Below are 14,940 nucleotides of genomic sequence, written 5' to 3' on the forward strand. Positions count from 1 at the left end.
ACCCACCACCTCTTCCTCCTCACAACCAGAGGAGGAGTCAAAAATGCTGGCTAGAGGTGAAAAAGGAGAATTGATGGGGTTGTGACAGATATGGCTGTGTTCTGCCACATTCTTGAGAGACCTTATTGAATTAAGTTTAAGTATCTTTTGGGTCCATTGTACTAAATGAATAGCTTATGTATTATTGTGGGCTGGGACTGTATGTAATCTCTCCTGGCGGAAGATGTGATGTGAGGCATGGTAGTTCAAAGGCCTATATTGAAAATGTGCCAGACAAGAATGGACATTTTGGACAATAAGTGTGAAGTGGATTTCCTGGGGAACACCAGGGAGAAGTTAATGCAAATTCCTCACCTCTAGTTATGCAAAAATCCAGCCTTCCGAAACTATGCCCTGCGGAGAGTGTTTTTGTCTGCTGATTACCTGATCCTGGAGATTGGAAATCAAAGGCCCAAGCCATATAGAGAAATGGCTGAACTGCCCACCCTGAGTTCTAGTTCTGAATCTAAGGCAGTTATGAACTTCTAATCGTGAGGAGAACCCAGTTGTAGGTTTTGAAAGACTGACCCCTACCAGAACCCTGGGTTGGAGTCAAGGTGACCTCTGATAAGCTTTTTAGAATTCATGTAGGTTCTTTTATTGTTTTTAATATGTTTTCTTGGTAATGCTTTCACCTTTAGAATAAATATGCTTACTTATAAAGAGCTGCATGGTAACTTATAATTGCTGGCATTTATGTTGTTCATAGCCTTTGAAGAGAAAGCAAAGCGCAAATGCTGGCCTCTTCAAGCAGCCTGGCTTGCTGAGAATATCACATTATAAGGCAGGGAGCTGCGCAGCCTTTAAAACTTCAGTCAGGAGGGAGATTTACGCAAGTCTCCACCCAAGAGAGGGGACAGCTGGGAGCCAGAAGCCTTTAAGTAGGTGCCCTGAAGGGACCATGAAGGGGGATTACAGGTGCATCTATCCTGAAACTCTGACAGTAATGTAGTGGAAATTGCACTCTAACTCTCTTAGGAACTTCTGGTTTGTAAGGCCACTATCATAAGGCAAGCTTAGAACTGTAGAACTAGAAGGGACATCGAGAGGTCTTTGAGTCCAGTCCCCAGCACACAAGGCAGGATTAAGTATTATCTAGACCATCCCTGAAAGGTGTTTGTCTAACCTGCTCTTAAAAATTTCCAGTGATGGAGATTCCACAACCTCCCTAGGCAATTTATTCCAGTGCTTAACCACCCTGACAGGAAGTTTTTCCTAATGTCCAACCTGGTGCTGACTGTGGGCCTGAGGTGTAAAATACTTGGGGTACTGAACACCAGTCAGGTAGTGAGCCTTCCTGAGACAACACACATCAGTTCTGAGAACAGGGCCTTGTTCTCTGGTTCTTTAAGAGACAACTTAGCCATGATGCTCCTGGTGCCAAGCGTGCGGTCAAACTAAGCCAAACGAGAAAACAAAACTTTAACTAGAAGTCTAATAAATTAAAACCCTCAATTAACCAAACTACAAGAAAAAAGCATATGATAGAAACTTGGGAGAACCCCAGTACAGCTCTCTGGGAATGGAGCCAAGATTTTTATATCTGCAGCAACCTTTCTAACTGTAGAAAGGAAGAAACTAAAGCAGTTGGAACTGCACAGCCCTTACATAATCTTGGCTCCAAACATTTGGTGCCAAGGAAGGGTGCTCTCTACTGCTTTCTGGATGTTCCTGAATCTTTCTGGCATCGGGGTGCATAACCTACTTTGGAATATGGAAAAACATTTCTCAGAGAAATTTGATCATACCCATTTCACAGAGAGGTAAAATGTGAAGGTCTGAGGCTCTGATTAATAAGGCCTCCATCCTAAGAAAAGCTTGGTGCCAATTGCTGCTGCTTGTGTCTATCTAGATTCGTATACCTGGTCTGGTGAATTGACTTGTCCAAGGCCATATACTGTCATAAGTTAGTGGCAGTGACAGGAGTAGTATTCAGGAGTTCCTGACTCCCACCTCTTTGCTCATTCCTCTTTTAGACCGCTAAAAAAAAAATCAAACATTTCCTGGTTGGGCATTTCCCTAGACAACTTTCCCATTTTCCTTTGGGTAGGTGTCAGAGTCTACATTCAGTCTCCATTGTTGCGCATGTATTGGTTCGTGCTTCTTTAGCAGTAACTCTCATGTGCTCCAGGTTCTGAACCAAAATCTTGGAGTTTTTTAAAACTCTAAATTCATGATATATCATGTGCTGGCTTTTTGACTTTAATGGCACCTATGTTTTATCAAGGCACAGTAAATCTTGTATGACGCACAGGAGAAGTAATGATGTAAGAAACACTTTTCATTTCACTATGTGACATTGTATGCAGATTATTTAATGAACTAATTCACAAATAATTTATATATAAACTACAAATTTCTACTTGTGGTCAATGCACCCTGCTCAAACCAAAGGTGGGGATAGGACATGGAGCTGCACAAAACTTGGCAGCAGTGGCAGGGCTGGATAGGTGGGTGCATGCTGGAGGACCCTAAGGCCAACTCTGGGCCCTTCACCTTCTCTCGCTTCCACTTCCCTGTGTTTGCTGCTCTGGCTGCCATCACCTCCTCTTTATGGCTACACCTCCCCTGGTCCGATCCAGCAGTAGGAATAGGGACACAAGAGGCAAAGGTGCCACACTGTCCCTTGTGGTTAGCAGCAACAATTACAGACTACTTCCGCTGCCCAGTTGGCTGTGTGAGAGCTAGCTAGGCAGCAGGAATGTGTGAGAAGGCTGCTAAATGTATGAACGTCAGCAGCCATAGGGCCTGGGGGACTTGGAGCATCCACATAATATAGATGTGTGTTTTGTACAAAATTGTGTGCATTTGCTTTAGGTAAAAGGCATGTAAAGCTATTATAGCAAAAACAAGCAAATAAAAATAACTCGAAACAATTGACCAAGTGCACGCAAACTAGTGAACTTCCCAACACAAAACACTCCTCTAGCCAAATGTATTGCTAGGAGTTGATTTCTGCTATTTACCACTCTTACCACCGTCACTGAAAAAATAAGCCTTGGTCTACACTAGGAGTTGAGGTCGAATTTAGCAGCATTAAATCGATTTAACCCTGCACCCGTCCACACGACGAAGCCCTTTTTTTCGACTTAAAGGGCTCTTAAAATCGATTTCCTTACTCCACCTGGACAAGGGGATTAGCACTGAAATCGGCCTTGCCGGGTCGAATTTGGGGTACTGTGGACACAATTCAACGGTATTGGCCTCCGGGAGCTATCCCAGAGTGCTCATTGTGACCGCTCTGGACAGCACTCTCAACTCAGATGCACTGGCCAGGTAGACAGGAAAAGGCCCACGAACTTTTGAATTTCAATTTCGTATTTGGCCAGCATGGCAAGCTGCAGGTGAGTGGAGAGCTCATCAGCAGAGGTGACCATGCAGAGCTCATCAGCAGAGGTGACCATGATGGAGTCCCAGAATCGCAAAAGAGCTCCAGCATGGACTGTACGGGATCTGATCACTGTATGGGGAGAGAAATCCGTGCTATCAGAACTACGTTCCAGTTTTCGAAATGCCAAAACATTGTCAAAATCTCCCAGGGCATGAAGGACAGAGGCTATAACAGGGACCCGAAGCAGTGCCACGTGAAACTTAAGGAGCTGAGGCAAGCCTACCAGAAAACCAGAGAGGCAAACGGCCGCTCCGGGTCAGAGCCCCAAACATGCCACTTCTATGATGAGCTGCATGCCATTTTAGGGGGTTCAGCCACCACTACCCCAGCCGTGTTGTTTGACTCCTTCAATGGAGATGGAGGCAACACAGAAGCAGGTTTTGGGGACGAGGAAGATGATGATGATGGTGAAGTTGTAGATAGCTCACAGCAAGCAAGCGGAGAAGCTGGTTTTCCTGACAGCCAGGAACTGTTTCTCACCCTGGACCTGGAGCCACTACTCCCTGAACCCACCCAAGGCTGCCTCCCAGATCCGCCAGGCGGAGAAGGGACGTCTGGTGAGTGTACCTTTTAAAATACTATACAAAAAAAACAAAACAAGCATGTTTAATGATTAATTTGCCCTGGCATTTGTGGCTCTCCTGGATGTACTCCCAAAGCCTTTGCAAAAGGTTTCTGGGGAGGGCAGCCTTATTCCATCCACCACGGTAGGACACTTTACCACCCCAGGCCAGTAGCACGTACTCGGGAATCATTGTAGAACAAAGCATGGCAGTGTGTGTTTGCTGGCGTTCAAACAACATCCTTTCTTTGTCTCTCTGTGTTATCCTCAGGAGAGTGATATCATTCATGGTCACCTGGTTGAAATAGGGTGCTTTTCTTCAGGGGACAGTCAGAGGTGCACGTTCCTGCTGGGCTGTTTTCCTGTAGCTGAACAGAAATGTTCCCCACTGTTAGCCACGGGGAGAGGGGAGGGATGAGGGGCTAGCCACGCAGTGTGGGGAGGCAAAATGCGACCTTGTAACGAAAGCACATGTGCTATGTATGTAATGTTAACAGCAAGGTTTACCGTGAAAGAGTGTAGCCATTGTTCTATAAAATGTGTCTTTTTAAATACCACTGTCCCTTTTTTTTTCTCCACCAGCTGCATGTGTTTCAAGGATCACAGGATCTTCTCCTTCCCAGAGGCTAGCGAAGATTAGAAGGCGAAAAAAACGCACTCGCGATTAAATGTTCTCTGAGCTCATGCTGTCCTCCCGCACTGACAGAGCACAGACGAATGCATTGAGGCAGACAATGTCAGAGTGCAGGAAAGCACAAAATGACCGGGAGGAGAGATGGTGGGATGAAGAGAGGGCTGAAGCTGAAAGGTAGTGGCAGCGTGATGAGAGGAGGCAGGATTCAATACTGAGGCTGCTGGAGGATCAAACTAATATGCTCCAGCATATGGTTGAGCTGCAGGAAAGGCAGCTGGAGCACAGACCGCTGCTACAGCCCCTGTGTAACCAACCGTCCTCCTCCCCAAGTTCCATAGCCTCTTCACCCAGACGCCCAAGAACGCGGTGGGGGGCCTCCAGCCACCCAGCCACTCCATCCCAGAGGATTGCCCAAGCAACAGAAGGCTGGCATTCAATAAGTTTTAAAGTTTTAAACTTTTAAAGTGCTGTGTGGCCTTGTCCTTCCCTCCTCCACCACCCCTCCTGGGCTACCTTCGTAGTTATCCTCCTATTTATGTGATGAATTAATAAAGAATGCATGAATGTGAAGCAACAATGACTTAATTGCCTCTGCAAGTGGTGATCGAAGGGAGGAGGGGAGGGTGGTTAGCTTACAGGGAAGTAGAGTGAACCAAGGGGCGGGGGGTTTCATCAAGGAGAAACAAACAGAACTTTCACACCGTAGCCTATCCAGTCATGAAACTGGTTTTCAAAGCTTCTCTGATGTACACTGCGCCCTCCTGTGCTCTTCTGACTGCCCTGGTGTCTGGCTGCACGTAACCAGCAGCCAGGTGATTTGCCTCAACCTCCCACCCTGCCATAAACGTCTCCCCCTTACTCTCACAGATATTGTGGAGCGCACAGCAAGCAGTAATAACAGTGGGAATATTGGTTTCGGTTAGGTCTACCCGAGTCAGTAAATTGCGCCAGCGTGCTTTTAAACATCCAAATGCACATTCTACCACCATTCTGCACTTGCTCAGCCTGTAGTTGAACAGCTCCTGACTACTGTCCAGGCTGCCTGTGTACAGCTTCATGAGCCATGGCATTAAGGGGTAGGCTGGGTCCCCAAGGATAACTATAGGCATTTCAACATCCCCAACGGTTATTTTCTGGCCTGGGAATAAAGTCCCTTCCTGCAGCTTTTGAAACAGACCAGAGTTCCTGAAAATGTGAGCGTCATGTACCTTTCCCGGCCATCCCATGTAAATGTTGGTGAAACATCCCTTGTGATCCACCAGTGCTTGCAGCACTATTGAAAAGTACCCCTTGCGGTTTATGTACTTGCCGGCTTGGTGGTCCATTGCCAAGACAGGGATATGGGTTCCGTCTATGGCCCCACCACAGTTAGGGAATCCCATTGCAGCAAAGCCATCCACTATGACCTGCACATTTCCCAGGATCACTACCCTTGATATCAGCAGATCTTTGATTGCATTGGCTACTTGCATCACAGCAGCCCCCACAGTAGATTTGCCCACTCCAAATTGATTCCCGATTGACTGGTAGCTGTCTGGCGTTGCAAGCTTCCACAGGGCTATTGCCACTCGCTTCTGAACTGTGAGGGCTGCTCTCATCTTGGTATTCTTGCGCCTCAGGGCAGGGGAAAGCAAGTGTCAAAGTTCCATGAAAGTGCCCTTATGTATGCAAAAGTTTCGCAGCCACTGGGAATCGTCCCAGACCTGCAACACTATGCGGTCCCACCAGTCTGTGCTTGTTTCCCAAGCCCAGAATTGGTATTCCACTGCATGAACCTGCCCCATTAGCACCATGATGCCCACATTGCCAGGGCCCGTGCTTTGAGAGAAGTCTGTGTCCATGTCCTCATCACTCTCGTCACCACGCTGACATCGCCTACTTGCCCAGTTTCACTTTGCCAGGGTCTGGTTCTGCATATACCGCTGGATAATGCGTGATGTTTAATGTGCTCCTAATTGCCAAAGTGATCTGAGCGGGCTCCATGCTTGCCATGGTATGGCGTCTGCACAGAAAAAAGGCGCGGAACGATTGTCTGCCATTGCTCTGACGGAGGGAGGGGCGACAGACGACATGGCTCACAGGGTTGGCTTACAGGGAATTAAAATCAACAAAAGGGATGGCTTTGCAAGAAACAAATGGCCCCCTCAAGGATAGAACTCCAAACCTCAAGGATAGAACTCAAAACTGGGTTTAGCAGGCCGTTGATTTCACGGAGGGAGGGAGGAGAAAATTAATAGAAAACAGATCTGGTCTATTTCTTGTTTTGATCCACTTCATCTATCTTTATACATCTTGCTGGCAGCAGTCTGTGCAGTACGACCGCTAGCCATTGTCATCTCCTGAGTGCTCGGCAGAAGACGGTGCAGTATGACTGCTGGCCATCGTCTTCTGCTGGCTGCAGATTAAAAGACTGAATCGCCATGAAACAAAACTTAAAAGGGAAATGACTTGGCTGAATCACTTCCATGTTTGCCCAGGCGCCCCTGACCTCATCGAGGTCGTTTAAAAGAGCACCCTGGACTACGTCGACGACGGCTACCAGTCATACTGCAGTGTCTGCTGCCAAAAGGCAATAAACTGTTGCTGTGTAGCAATGCAGTACCGCGTCTGCCAGCACCCAGGAGACATACGGTGACGGTTAGCTGAGCGGGCTCCATGCTTGCCGTGGTGTGGCGTCTGCACAGGTAACTCAAGAAAAAAGGCGCAAAACGATTGTCTGCCCTTGCTTTCATGGAGGGAGGGAGGGAAGGGGGACATAACGATATGTACCCAGAACCACCCGCGACAAAGTTTTAGCCCCATCAGGCACTGGGATTTCTACCCAGAATTCAAATGGGTGGCGGAGACTGCGGGAATTGTGGGATAGCTACCCACAGTGCAATGCTCTGGAAGTCGATGGTTGCCTCGGTACTGTGGACACACTCCCCCGACTACATGCACTTAGAGCATTTGTGTGGGGACACACACAATCAACTGTATAAAAACGCTTTCTACAAAACTGACTTCTATAAATTCGACCTAATTTCGTAGTGTAGATATACCCTGATACTATAAACACCTTCCTCTGTCCCAAATTACGTTCTACCAGAACAATTCTCTGGTCAGTCATGCTGCATCCTCCCATAGTTTAGATATTTATGAGAGAAGATTGCCAGACTTTCAGGCACTAATTCTTCCCACTGACACAGCTGGTCCTCATATCCATTAAATGCTTGATAACCTATTCCTTCTGGCTGCCAGATCAAACAAGGGGAATCACCTGGCTGATTTAGGGCACCATTGAGAAGATGCCCTATCATTCAGCAGACCTTGACTGGTAAATTAAGGTAGGAGCTTATGGGGAAAACAATGGCTAACTGCAGCTATGCCATCTTTATCAATTCCCAGACGAACTATATTAAAATGGAGTTAACGTTAAGAGTAATTTAGTGTAAAATACGTTACGGGGATGGTGTAATTGTTACAAAACAATGCAGGAAATTCAGACAAGGTTAAATATAAATCAAAATATGTTAAGGTACAGAAATGCACAGTTTGGGCATTCAAATAGCCTTCACTCTGCCCAGTAGTGGTACCATGAAACAACCATATATGTTTATGATTGAAGTATTTTAGTGTTTGTTGTCCCAGAATAAACTTGGTGCTATGGGTAGTTTTTGAAAACAAATATTTAGAATTAATGGTAATTTTTACCATTAGTCTTCTTTACTGAAAGTTTCTCCTTCCACATGTCCACCGTCTCTCTTATTATCAGTGGGACTGAGGCCACAGGCTTCCCTCTGTTAAGATGCCCTCTTTCAAAATAGCTACTGCCTCCAATTGTTCCTAGTGGTAATTCAGACAAAGTGGGGAAGACAATGGCCCCCTGCACTGTCAGCAGGCAGAGAGGAATATGGTAAGTGGAGGAAAATGGAGGAAGTGGCCATCTGTGCCCAAGGACAGCCTCTGGCTTCAGTCCCAGCAATAGGAGATGGCAGCTGTTTGAAAGAGAACAATTCTTGGCGGAATTATCTGAAGTAGAATGAAAAGGAGTACTTGTGGCATCTTAGAGACATGCCCCTCTGCCATGTACATTGGCCAAACTGGACAGTCTCTACGTAAAAGAATAAATGGACACAAATCAGACGTCAAGAACTATAATATTCAAAAAACAGTCCGAGTACACTTCAATCTCTCTGGTCACTCAATTACAGACCTAAAAGTCGCAATATTACAACAAAAAAACTTCAAAAACAGACTCCAGTGAGAGACTGCTGAATTGGAATTAATTTGCAAACTGGACACCATTGAATTAGGCTTGAATAAAGACTGGGAGTGGATGTGTCATTACACAAAGTAAAACTATTTCCCCAGGTTTATTTTTCCCCCTACTGTTCCTCACACGTTCTTGTCAACTTCTGGAAATGGCCCACCTTGATTATCACTGCAAAAGGTTTTTTTTCTCTCCTGCTGGTAAAGCTTACCTTACCTGATCACTCTCATTACAGTGTATATGGTAACACCCATTGTTTCATGTTCTCTGTGTATATAAAATCCCCCTACTGTATTTTCCACTGCATGCATCCAATGAAGTGAGCTGTAGCTCACGAAAGCTTAAGCTCAGATAAATGTATTAGTCTCTAAGGTGCCACAAGTACTCCTTTTCTTTTTGTGGATACAGACTAACACAGCTGCTACTCTGAAACCTGAAGTAGAATGTTATTCTTTAGTCTCTGCTGAAGGAAAAACTTTCAGTTATGTAGAATAATGGCAAAGTATGACCATTAATCCTAAAAAATATTTTTCAAATATGGTCTATACACAAGACTTCAGTGAGTTAATTATATGGGAAGCTTGAAGAGTCTGTTTTTTCATTACTGAGTTCTTTCAGGCTAAACCATGACTGACATCAGCTGCTAAATTTTTAAAAGGACACATTTTAAAATTAATTTTAATTCAATTTAATTAATGGATTTGTAATTTGTCAAAAATGTATTCTGTAACTCAAAGATTAAGTGCTATAATTTTGGGAGAATATGCTGCATTTTTTTTATACATAAAGTGTTTGGCATCTTGCTTTAAGTGCAAAATTCAGCTAATTCTTAACTATGGATATTCGACTAGTGTTTCCATAATACTAAAGCAGAGTAAATCCATTTAGAATCAGAGTAATCTATTCAGTGATTTTGGGATCTCAAGGTGCTCAAGTATCACATTGAAGATTCACAGATACCAGGGTGGGAGTATAATATAGAAACCTAGATGTGCATTAAAGTCCTACACTAGTGTGTCACAAATCTAGGATATCCTAGATTTTGCATTTGTACCTTCAATTTGGCTGAAAGATGTGGAAAATAAGTTGCCATGGAGCCTTGTAATAGCTGCATAGAGGATGCGATTTAAGAGCATACATTAATCCTTCCAAAGTTAGAACAAATTTAAGAAGCATATATTAACAAACTTCTCTTTAATGTCAACTGTTGACCAAACTCACTGTAGTCTAATGCTCTGTCATCACAAGACAGAGGGTATGATGGGCTGACAAGCCACATGTTCTTGAGGATGGCAAAGTATACTTACTGGATATGGTTAGCTCCTCAAATGATTAATTTGCCACATGTTTTGATGCTACTGGTGTATAGTGCGTATGTCAGAGTAGAATTTAGTACTGTTTTCTAAATATGTGCAGAAAATAAGATAAAAGAGAGGCTGTAAGTAGCTGGATTTTTACTTGTATCTAAACATGGCATTCAAATGTTAATTGGATGAATAAATCTTGTTCATTTTACAGACACGAAAATGTCAGTGGATTAGCACTATTTATCACAGGATAATGGTCTTCTGACACCTGATAAATGCCAAGATGAAGCTACTTATTGGAAATAGATCAAAATATTCTATTGCTATTTGTCAAAAACAAATATTGAGATAAAATTGACATGCTTATTTTCAAAGTGCTTGACACTAATCTTATATCATAATTCTATTTTAACTCCACAAGTAACATAGTAAATACTGTATGAATACAGTAGGGAAAAAAGTCTGCAGAACACTAAAAAGTATTAACCTTTTGTTTATGTAATTTTGTTTCTCATTCATGATTTATTTGTATTTGTAAAATATTTGATAATAAAAATATTTTGCTCTTATATATCATTGGTTCAAGGAGCTCAGCTTTACACAACATAAATTAGCCTCACAGCTATCTTATAGTGTGTTAGCTAAATTATTCTCTCCATTTTACATGTAGGGAAACTGAGCAGCAGATAGTGTAAGGCATAATTTTAAGTGCACATACAGATCAGGATTTGAGCTGTGCTACTTGGGAATTACTGGCACAGAATTTGACCAGTTGTTTTTGCTGTTGTCATGTCTGTTTTGATCTTCAGATAATCAGTATTTTTCAGGTTTATATGAAGCATTCTATATATTTAATACAAGATCACTGTGAGAGTATTGTGTGTCTTTTTACAGATGGAAGACCTTTAACTCTAGATGAAATTTGGGAAGGCGTTCATGAATGCTACCGGGCTCGTCTACTGGAGGGGCCCTGGGACACCATTACACAACAGGTTAGATGCTACTGTTCTTTTACAGTATGGAATTCATTTACCAAGAGACTAGATAGCATTAGATTCACCGATTAAAATAGAAGAGGCTTTGTGTGTATTGTGCAGTGATTCACAGGTTGGCTACTAATTATGTTATCAAGAAGACTGAAGTGTAACTTTCTATTCAAAATAAACTAATAATTTGTAAAATTGAAGGACAAAGTTAGTTTGTTAGTCAAATAATCTGTTATTGCTGACTAATGTGTTTAAAAGTCAGTACTTAATTGAAGTCAGTGTTTTAAAAGAAAAAGTAGCTCAATACTATACGTGTTACTTGTTTTACTATCCTCTGTTAAAGGTGATCAAACCGCCTATATTTTAAATGGCATTAAAAGTCACTAGAATTAGTATTGTTCCAATACAGTTATGGTCTTTTCTCGAGAATCCAATAATTGCCCTCTAGAAAATGGTCTAGATTGTGCATGACAAGGATGGGCCTTGTGGTAAGGCTCTAAGCAGGACTCAGGAGATCTGGATTCAGTTTCTGGCTTTGCCACAGGCCTCCTATATAACCTTCAACATGTTATTTAGTGTCTGTATTATTGTAGAATCTCCATGTCTCAGTTCGCCACTGTAGAATTAGGAGAATACTACTTGCTACCTCATCCCCACCTCCGCCCCATCCTTTTGTCTGTCTTGTCTATTTAAGTATAAACTCTTGAGGGCAAGGACTCGCTCTTACTCTGTGTTTGTACAGTGCCTAGCTCAGTGAAGCCCTGATCTCAGCTGGGGCCTCTAGATGCTATCATAATACAAGTAACAAACAATAATGAATCACATTCATAAAAGATGCACAGGCATGGGAATTTGAACTATGTTCATGGTTGCACAGTCCCAAACTATTCTCATTCTTTGTATCACAGCAGTGCTTGGGAGACCCCAACTGAGATTGTATGTATGCTGTTTGTTGTGCACTTCTAGGTATTGCCTGTGAGTTTGCAAAATACAGCTGTTAATAAGTACCTGTAGTCAATGCATTAGTTAGTGGGACCTGTCCACTGCAGACTAAGGATGAGCAAATCAGAATTTAATAAAATCTAGTAGCAGATAACCTGGTCTTCTCCTGTGGATATCACAGTTCAAGCTGTAAATTCTCCTCATTTAAAGCTGGATAGTGACTAGTTCTGCATTGGGTGAGAACAGTGCAATTTGCCTTCCCTTACGCTTATTTGACAGAGCTAGGATCACCCTCAGTCCTTGCATTCCCAGTGCACAAGGACCTGAGGCTCTAATGCCAGCAACAGTGCTAGGAACCCCTTAGGGCTAGGCGTGGAACAGGCCCTTTCCTGTACTTTCCAACAGAGCTGTCCTGGCGTGTAGAACGAGTGCATGCTATAACCTGTATAAATGCGTAGCAGAAGCCTCTGCTGTGTGCACTCCATAAGCAATGTGCCTTCCTAGGTGCTGCACCTCAACACTTCCCATACCCGTGGGCTGTTGCTTAAAGCCACAATCAAATCTTTTGTGAAAAGAACAGTGTATGCCACACCTACGGCTATATAGGAGGAGTAAATTGTAATAGAAATGTTTCTGAGAATAAAGGAAGTTTCAGTGACAGAATATGTATGTACTGTGTAAAATTAGAATAATGGAAGCCGTGACGAAGTAGGGAGTGGGGAGTATTGACCTGGGAATGTCGCGTGGGAGTTTTACTGGTGTCATAAATATAAAGGGAAGGGTAAACCCCTTTGAAATCCCTCCTGGCCAGGGGAAAGCTCCTCTCACCTGTAAAGGGTTAAGAAGCTAAGGGTAACCTCGCTGGCACCTGACCAAAATGACCAATGAGGAGACAAGATACTTTCAAAAGCTGGGAGGAGGGAGAGAAACAAAGGGTCTGTGTCTGTCTGTAGTCGTCTTGGCCAGGGACAGAACAGGAATGGAGTCCTAGAACTTTTAGTAAGTAATCTAGCTAGGTATGTGTTAGATTATGATTTCTTTAAATGGCTGAGAAAAGAATTGTGCTGAATAGAATAACTATTTCTGTCTGTGTATCTTTTTTGTAACTTAAGGTTTTGCCTAGAGGGGTTCTCTATGTTTTTGAATCTAATTACCCTGTAAGATATCTACCATCCTGATTTTACAGGGGGGATTTCTTTATTTCTATTTACTTCTATTTTGTATTAAAAGCCTTCTTGTAAAACACTGAATGCTTTTTCATTGTTCTCAGATCCAAGGGTTTGGGTCTGTGGTCACCTATGCAAATTGGTGAGGCTTTTTATCCAACATTTCCCAGGAAATGGGGGGTGCAAGTGTTGGGAGGATTGTTCATTGTTCTTAAGATCCAAGGGTCTGGGTCTGTAGTCACCTAGGCAAATTGGTGAGGCTTTTTACCAAACCTTGTCCAGGAAGTGGGGTGCAAGGTTTTGGGAAGTATTTTGGGGGGAAGGACGCGTCCAAACAGCTCTTCCCCAGTAACCAGTATTAGTTTGGTGGTGGTAGCGGCCCGTCCAAGGTGTAATATTTTGTACCTTGGGGAAGTTTTGACCTAAGCTGGTAAAGATAAGCTTAGGAGGTTTTTCATGCAGGTCCCCACATCTGTACCCTAGAGTTCAGAGTGGGGGAGGAACCGTGACAACTGGTACTGTCTGCATTGGTGCTGGATGGTGGTGGGATATCTGGTTGTGACTTCCCCTTGAGGGATGATATGTGAGCACGTAATCTGAGCCCAGGAGGGGGTTGGGGTCGGGGCCAGGGCCAGGTGACACCTTCTGCCCGGGAAACAACAAAGGCTGGAGGAGGAACCAGGGTGTGTGGCTGGGTGAGACTGCTGGAGGGGGTTGCAGTTTGGAGCTGGCTGGGGAAACGGAGGTAGGTCCAGCACCGGGGTCTGAGCTCCCTACCCCACAAGATGGATCTGACTGAGGGGTCCCGTTTTCTATATCTACAAGTTCTGTTTTGGACTGTGTTCCTGTCTAATAAACCTTCTGTTTTATTGGCTGGCTGAGAGTCAGGGTGAATTGCAGGAAGTGGGAGGTGCAGGGCCCTGATTCCCTCACACTCCGTGACAGAAGCCAAAAGCAAAGATGATTTTTACCTGTAAAGGAGCAATGAAATAAAACTGCCTGGAGATATAGAACATCAAATGTTGTGCATGAAACATGCACATACACACAGGCTTGTGGTAACAGGCTTTTTGGCTGGTAAAATATGCTATGCATTGAAGCTAATGTCTTTGTGGCATCTTTCCAGGAATAATACACTACATCTTAGTCCAGTGTCAAGAGCCAACTTAAATATCAGGGGAAACCATTTTGCAAAACAGAGACAGTTATAGCAGCAAGATATTAATTGAATATAATACTAAGGTGATTTCCTATGAAATAGGGAAATTGCAGAATGAGTTTAACTCTCTTTTCAGGAATAATACAGACTATGGGCCTCAAGGTGATGGCTCAAGGGAATTCAGACATCAGTGTGATACCGGGATTGCTGGCAATTAGGGGCTAAGCCCCACCAATAAGACTATTAATTGTTTTGGATATATATTTTAATAGTTCCATTAATTTTCTGTGCAATATGTTCTCCCTAAGGCTGAGTTTGCCACTGGTTTAAGACTGGAATTCCATTGAATTCAGCATGGTTGCACCACTTCACAGAAGTAATGAACTTGGTTCAAAGTCTCCAGCTGCACCCTGGTTGTGAAATGGGGTACTGATCCTGCTGAGTCCCTCCTTTCTGTGTATGGCTATGAGTGAGAGCCTGCAGGAAGAGCAGATTTCTATGT

General features: G+C 43.6%; 2 protein-coding genes across 5 annotated transcripts in view; both read left to right on the plus strand.

The window, feature by feature from the left end:
- The window catches only part of ATG10 (autophagy related 10), a 143,589-nt gene that overhangs the window by 97,881 nt on the left and 30,768 nt on the right, over positions 1-14,940 (plus strand). For all 4 annotated transcript variants that reach the window (XM_073344398.2, XM_073344400.2, XM_073344397.2 and 1 more), the window contains one exon: positions 11,080-11,177. In XM_073344398.2, the coding sequence (XP_073200499.2) occupies positions 11,080-11,177 (98 nt within the window). The remainder of the gene's footprint in view (positions 1-11,079; positions 11,178-14,940) is intronic.
- Positions 1,224-4,693, plus strand: LOC140911413 (zinc finger and SCAN domain-containing protein 32-like). The gene is made up of 2 exons (XM_073344401.2): positions 1,224-3,987; positions 4,575-4,693. Exons 1-2 carry the CDS (start codon positions 3,303-3,305, stop codon positions 4,658-4,660), a joined length of 771 nt encoding a protein of 256 aa, XP_073200502.1. The 5' UTR covers positions 1,224-3,302; the 3' UTR covers positions 4,661-4,693.

This window comes from Lepidochelys kempii, chromosome 5 (genome assembly GCF_965140285.1).
Source record: "Lepidochelys kempii isolate rLepKem1 chromosome 5, rLepKem1.hap1, whole genome shotgun sequence".
Lineage (NCBI taxonomy): Eukaryota > Metazoa > Chordata > Testudines > Cheloniidae > Lepidochelys > Lepidochelys kempii.

Coding starts and splice junctions, on each gene's coding strand:
- LOC140911413 (XM_073344401.2), top strand. CDS start 3,303: ATGCACTGGCCAGGTAGACAGGAAAAGGCCCACGAACTTTTGAATTTC. Junction 3,988..4,574: donor AGGCGGAGAAGGGACGTCTG/GTGAGTGTACCT, acceptor TTTCTCCACCAG/CTGCATGTGTTTCAAGGATC.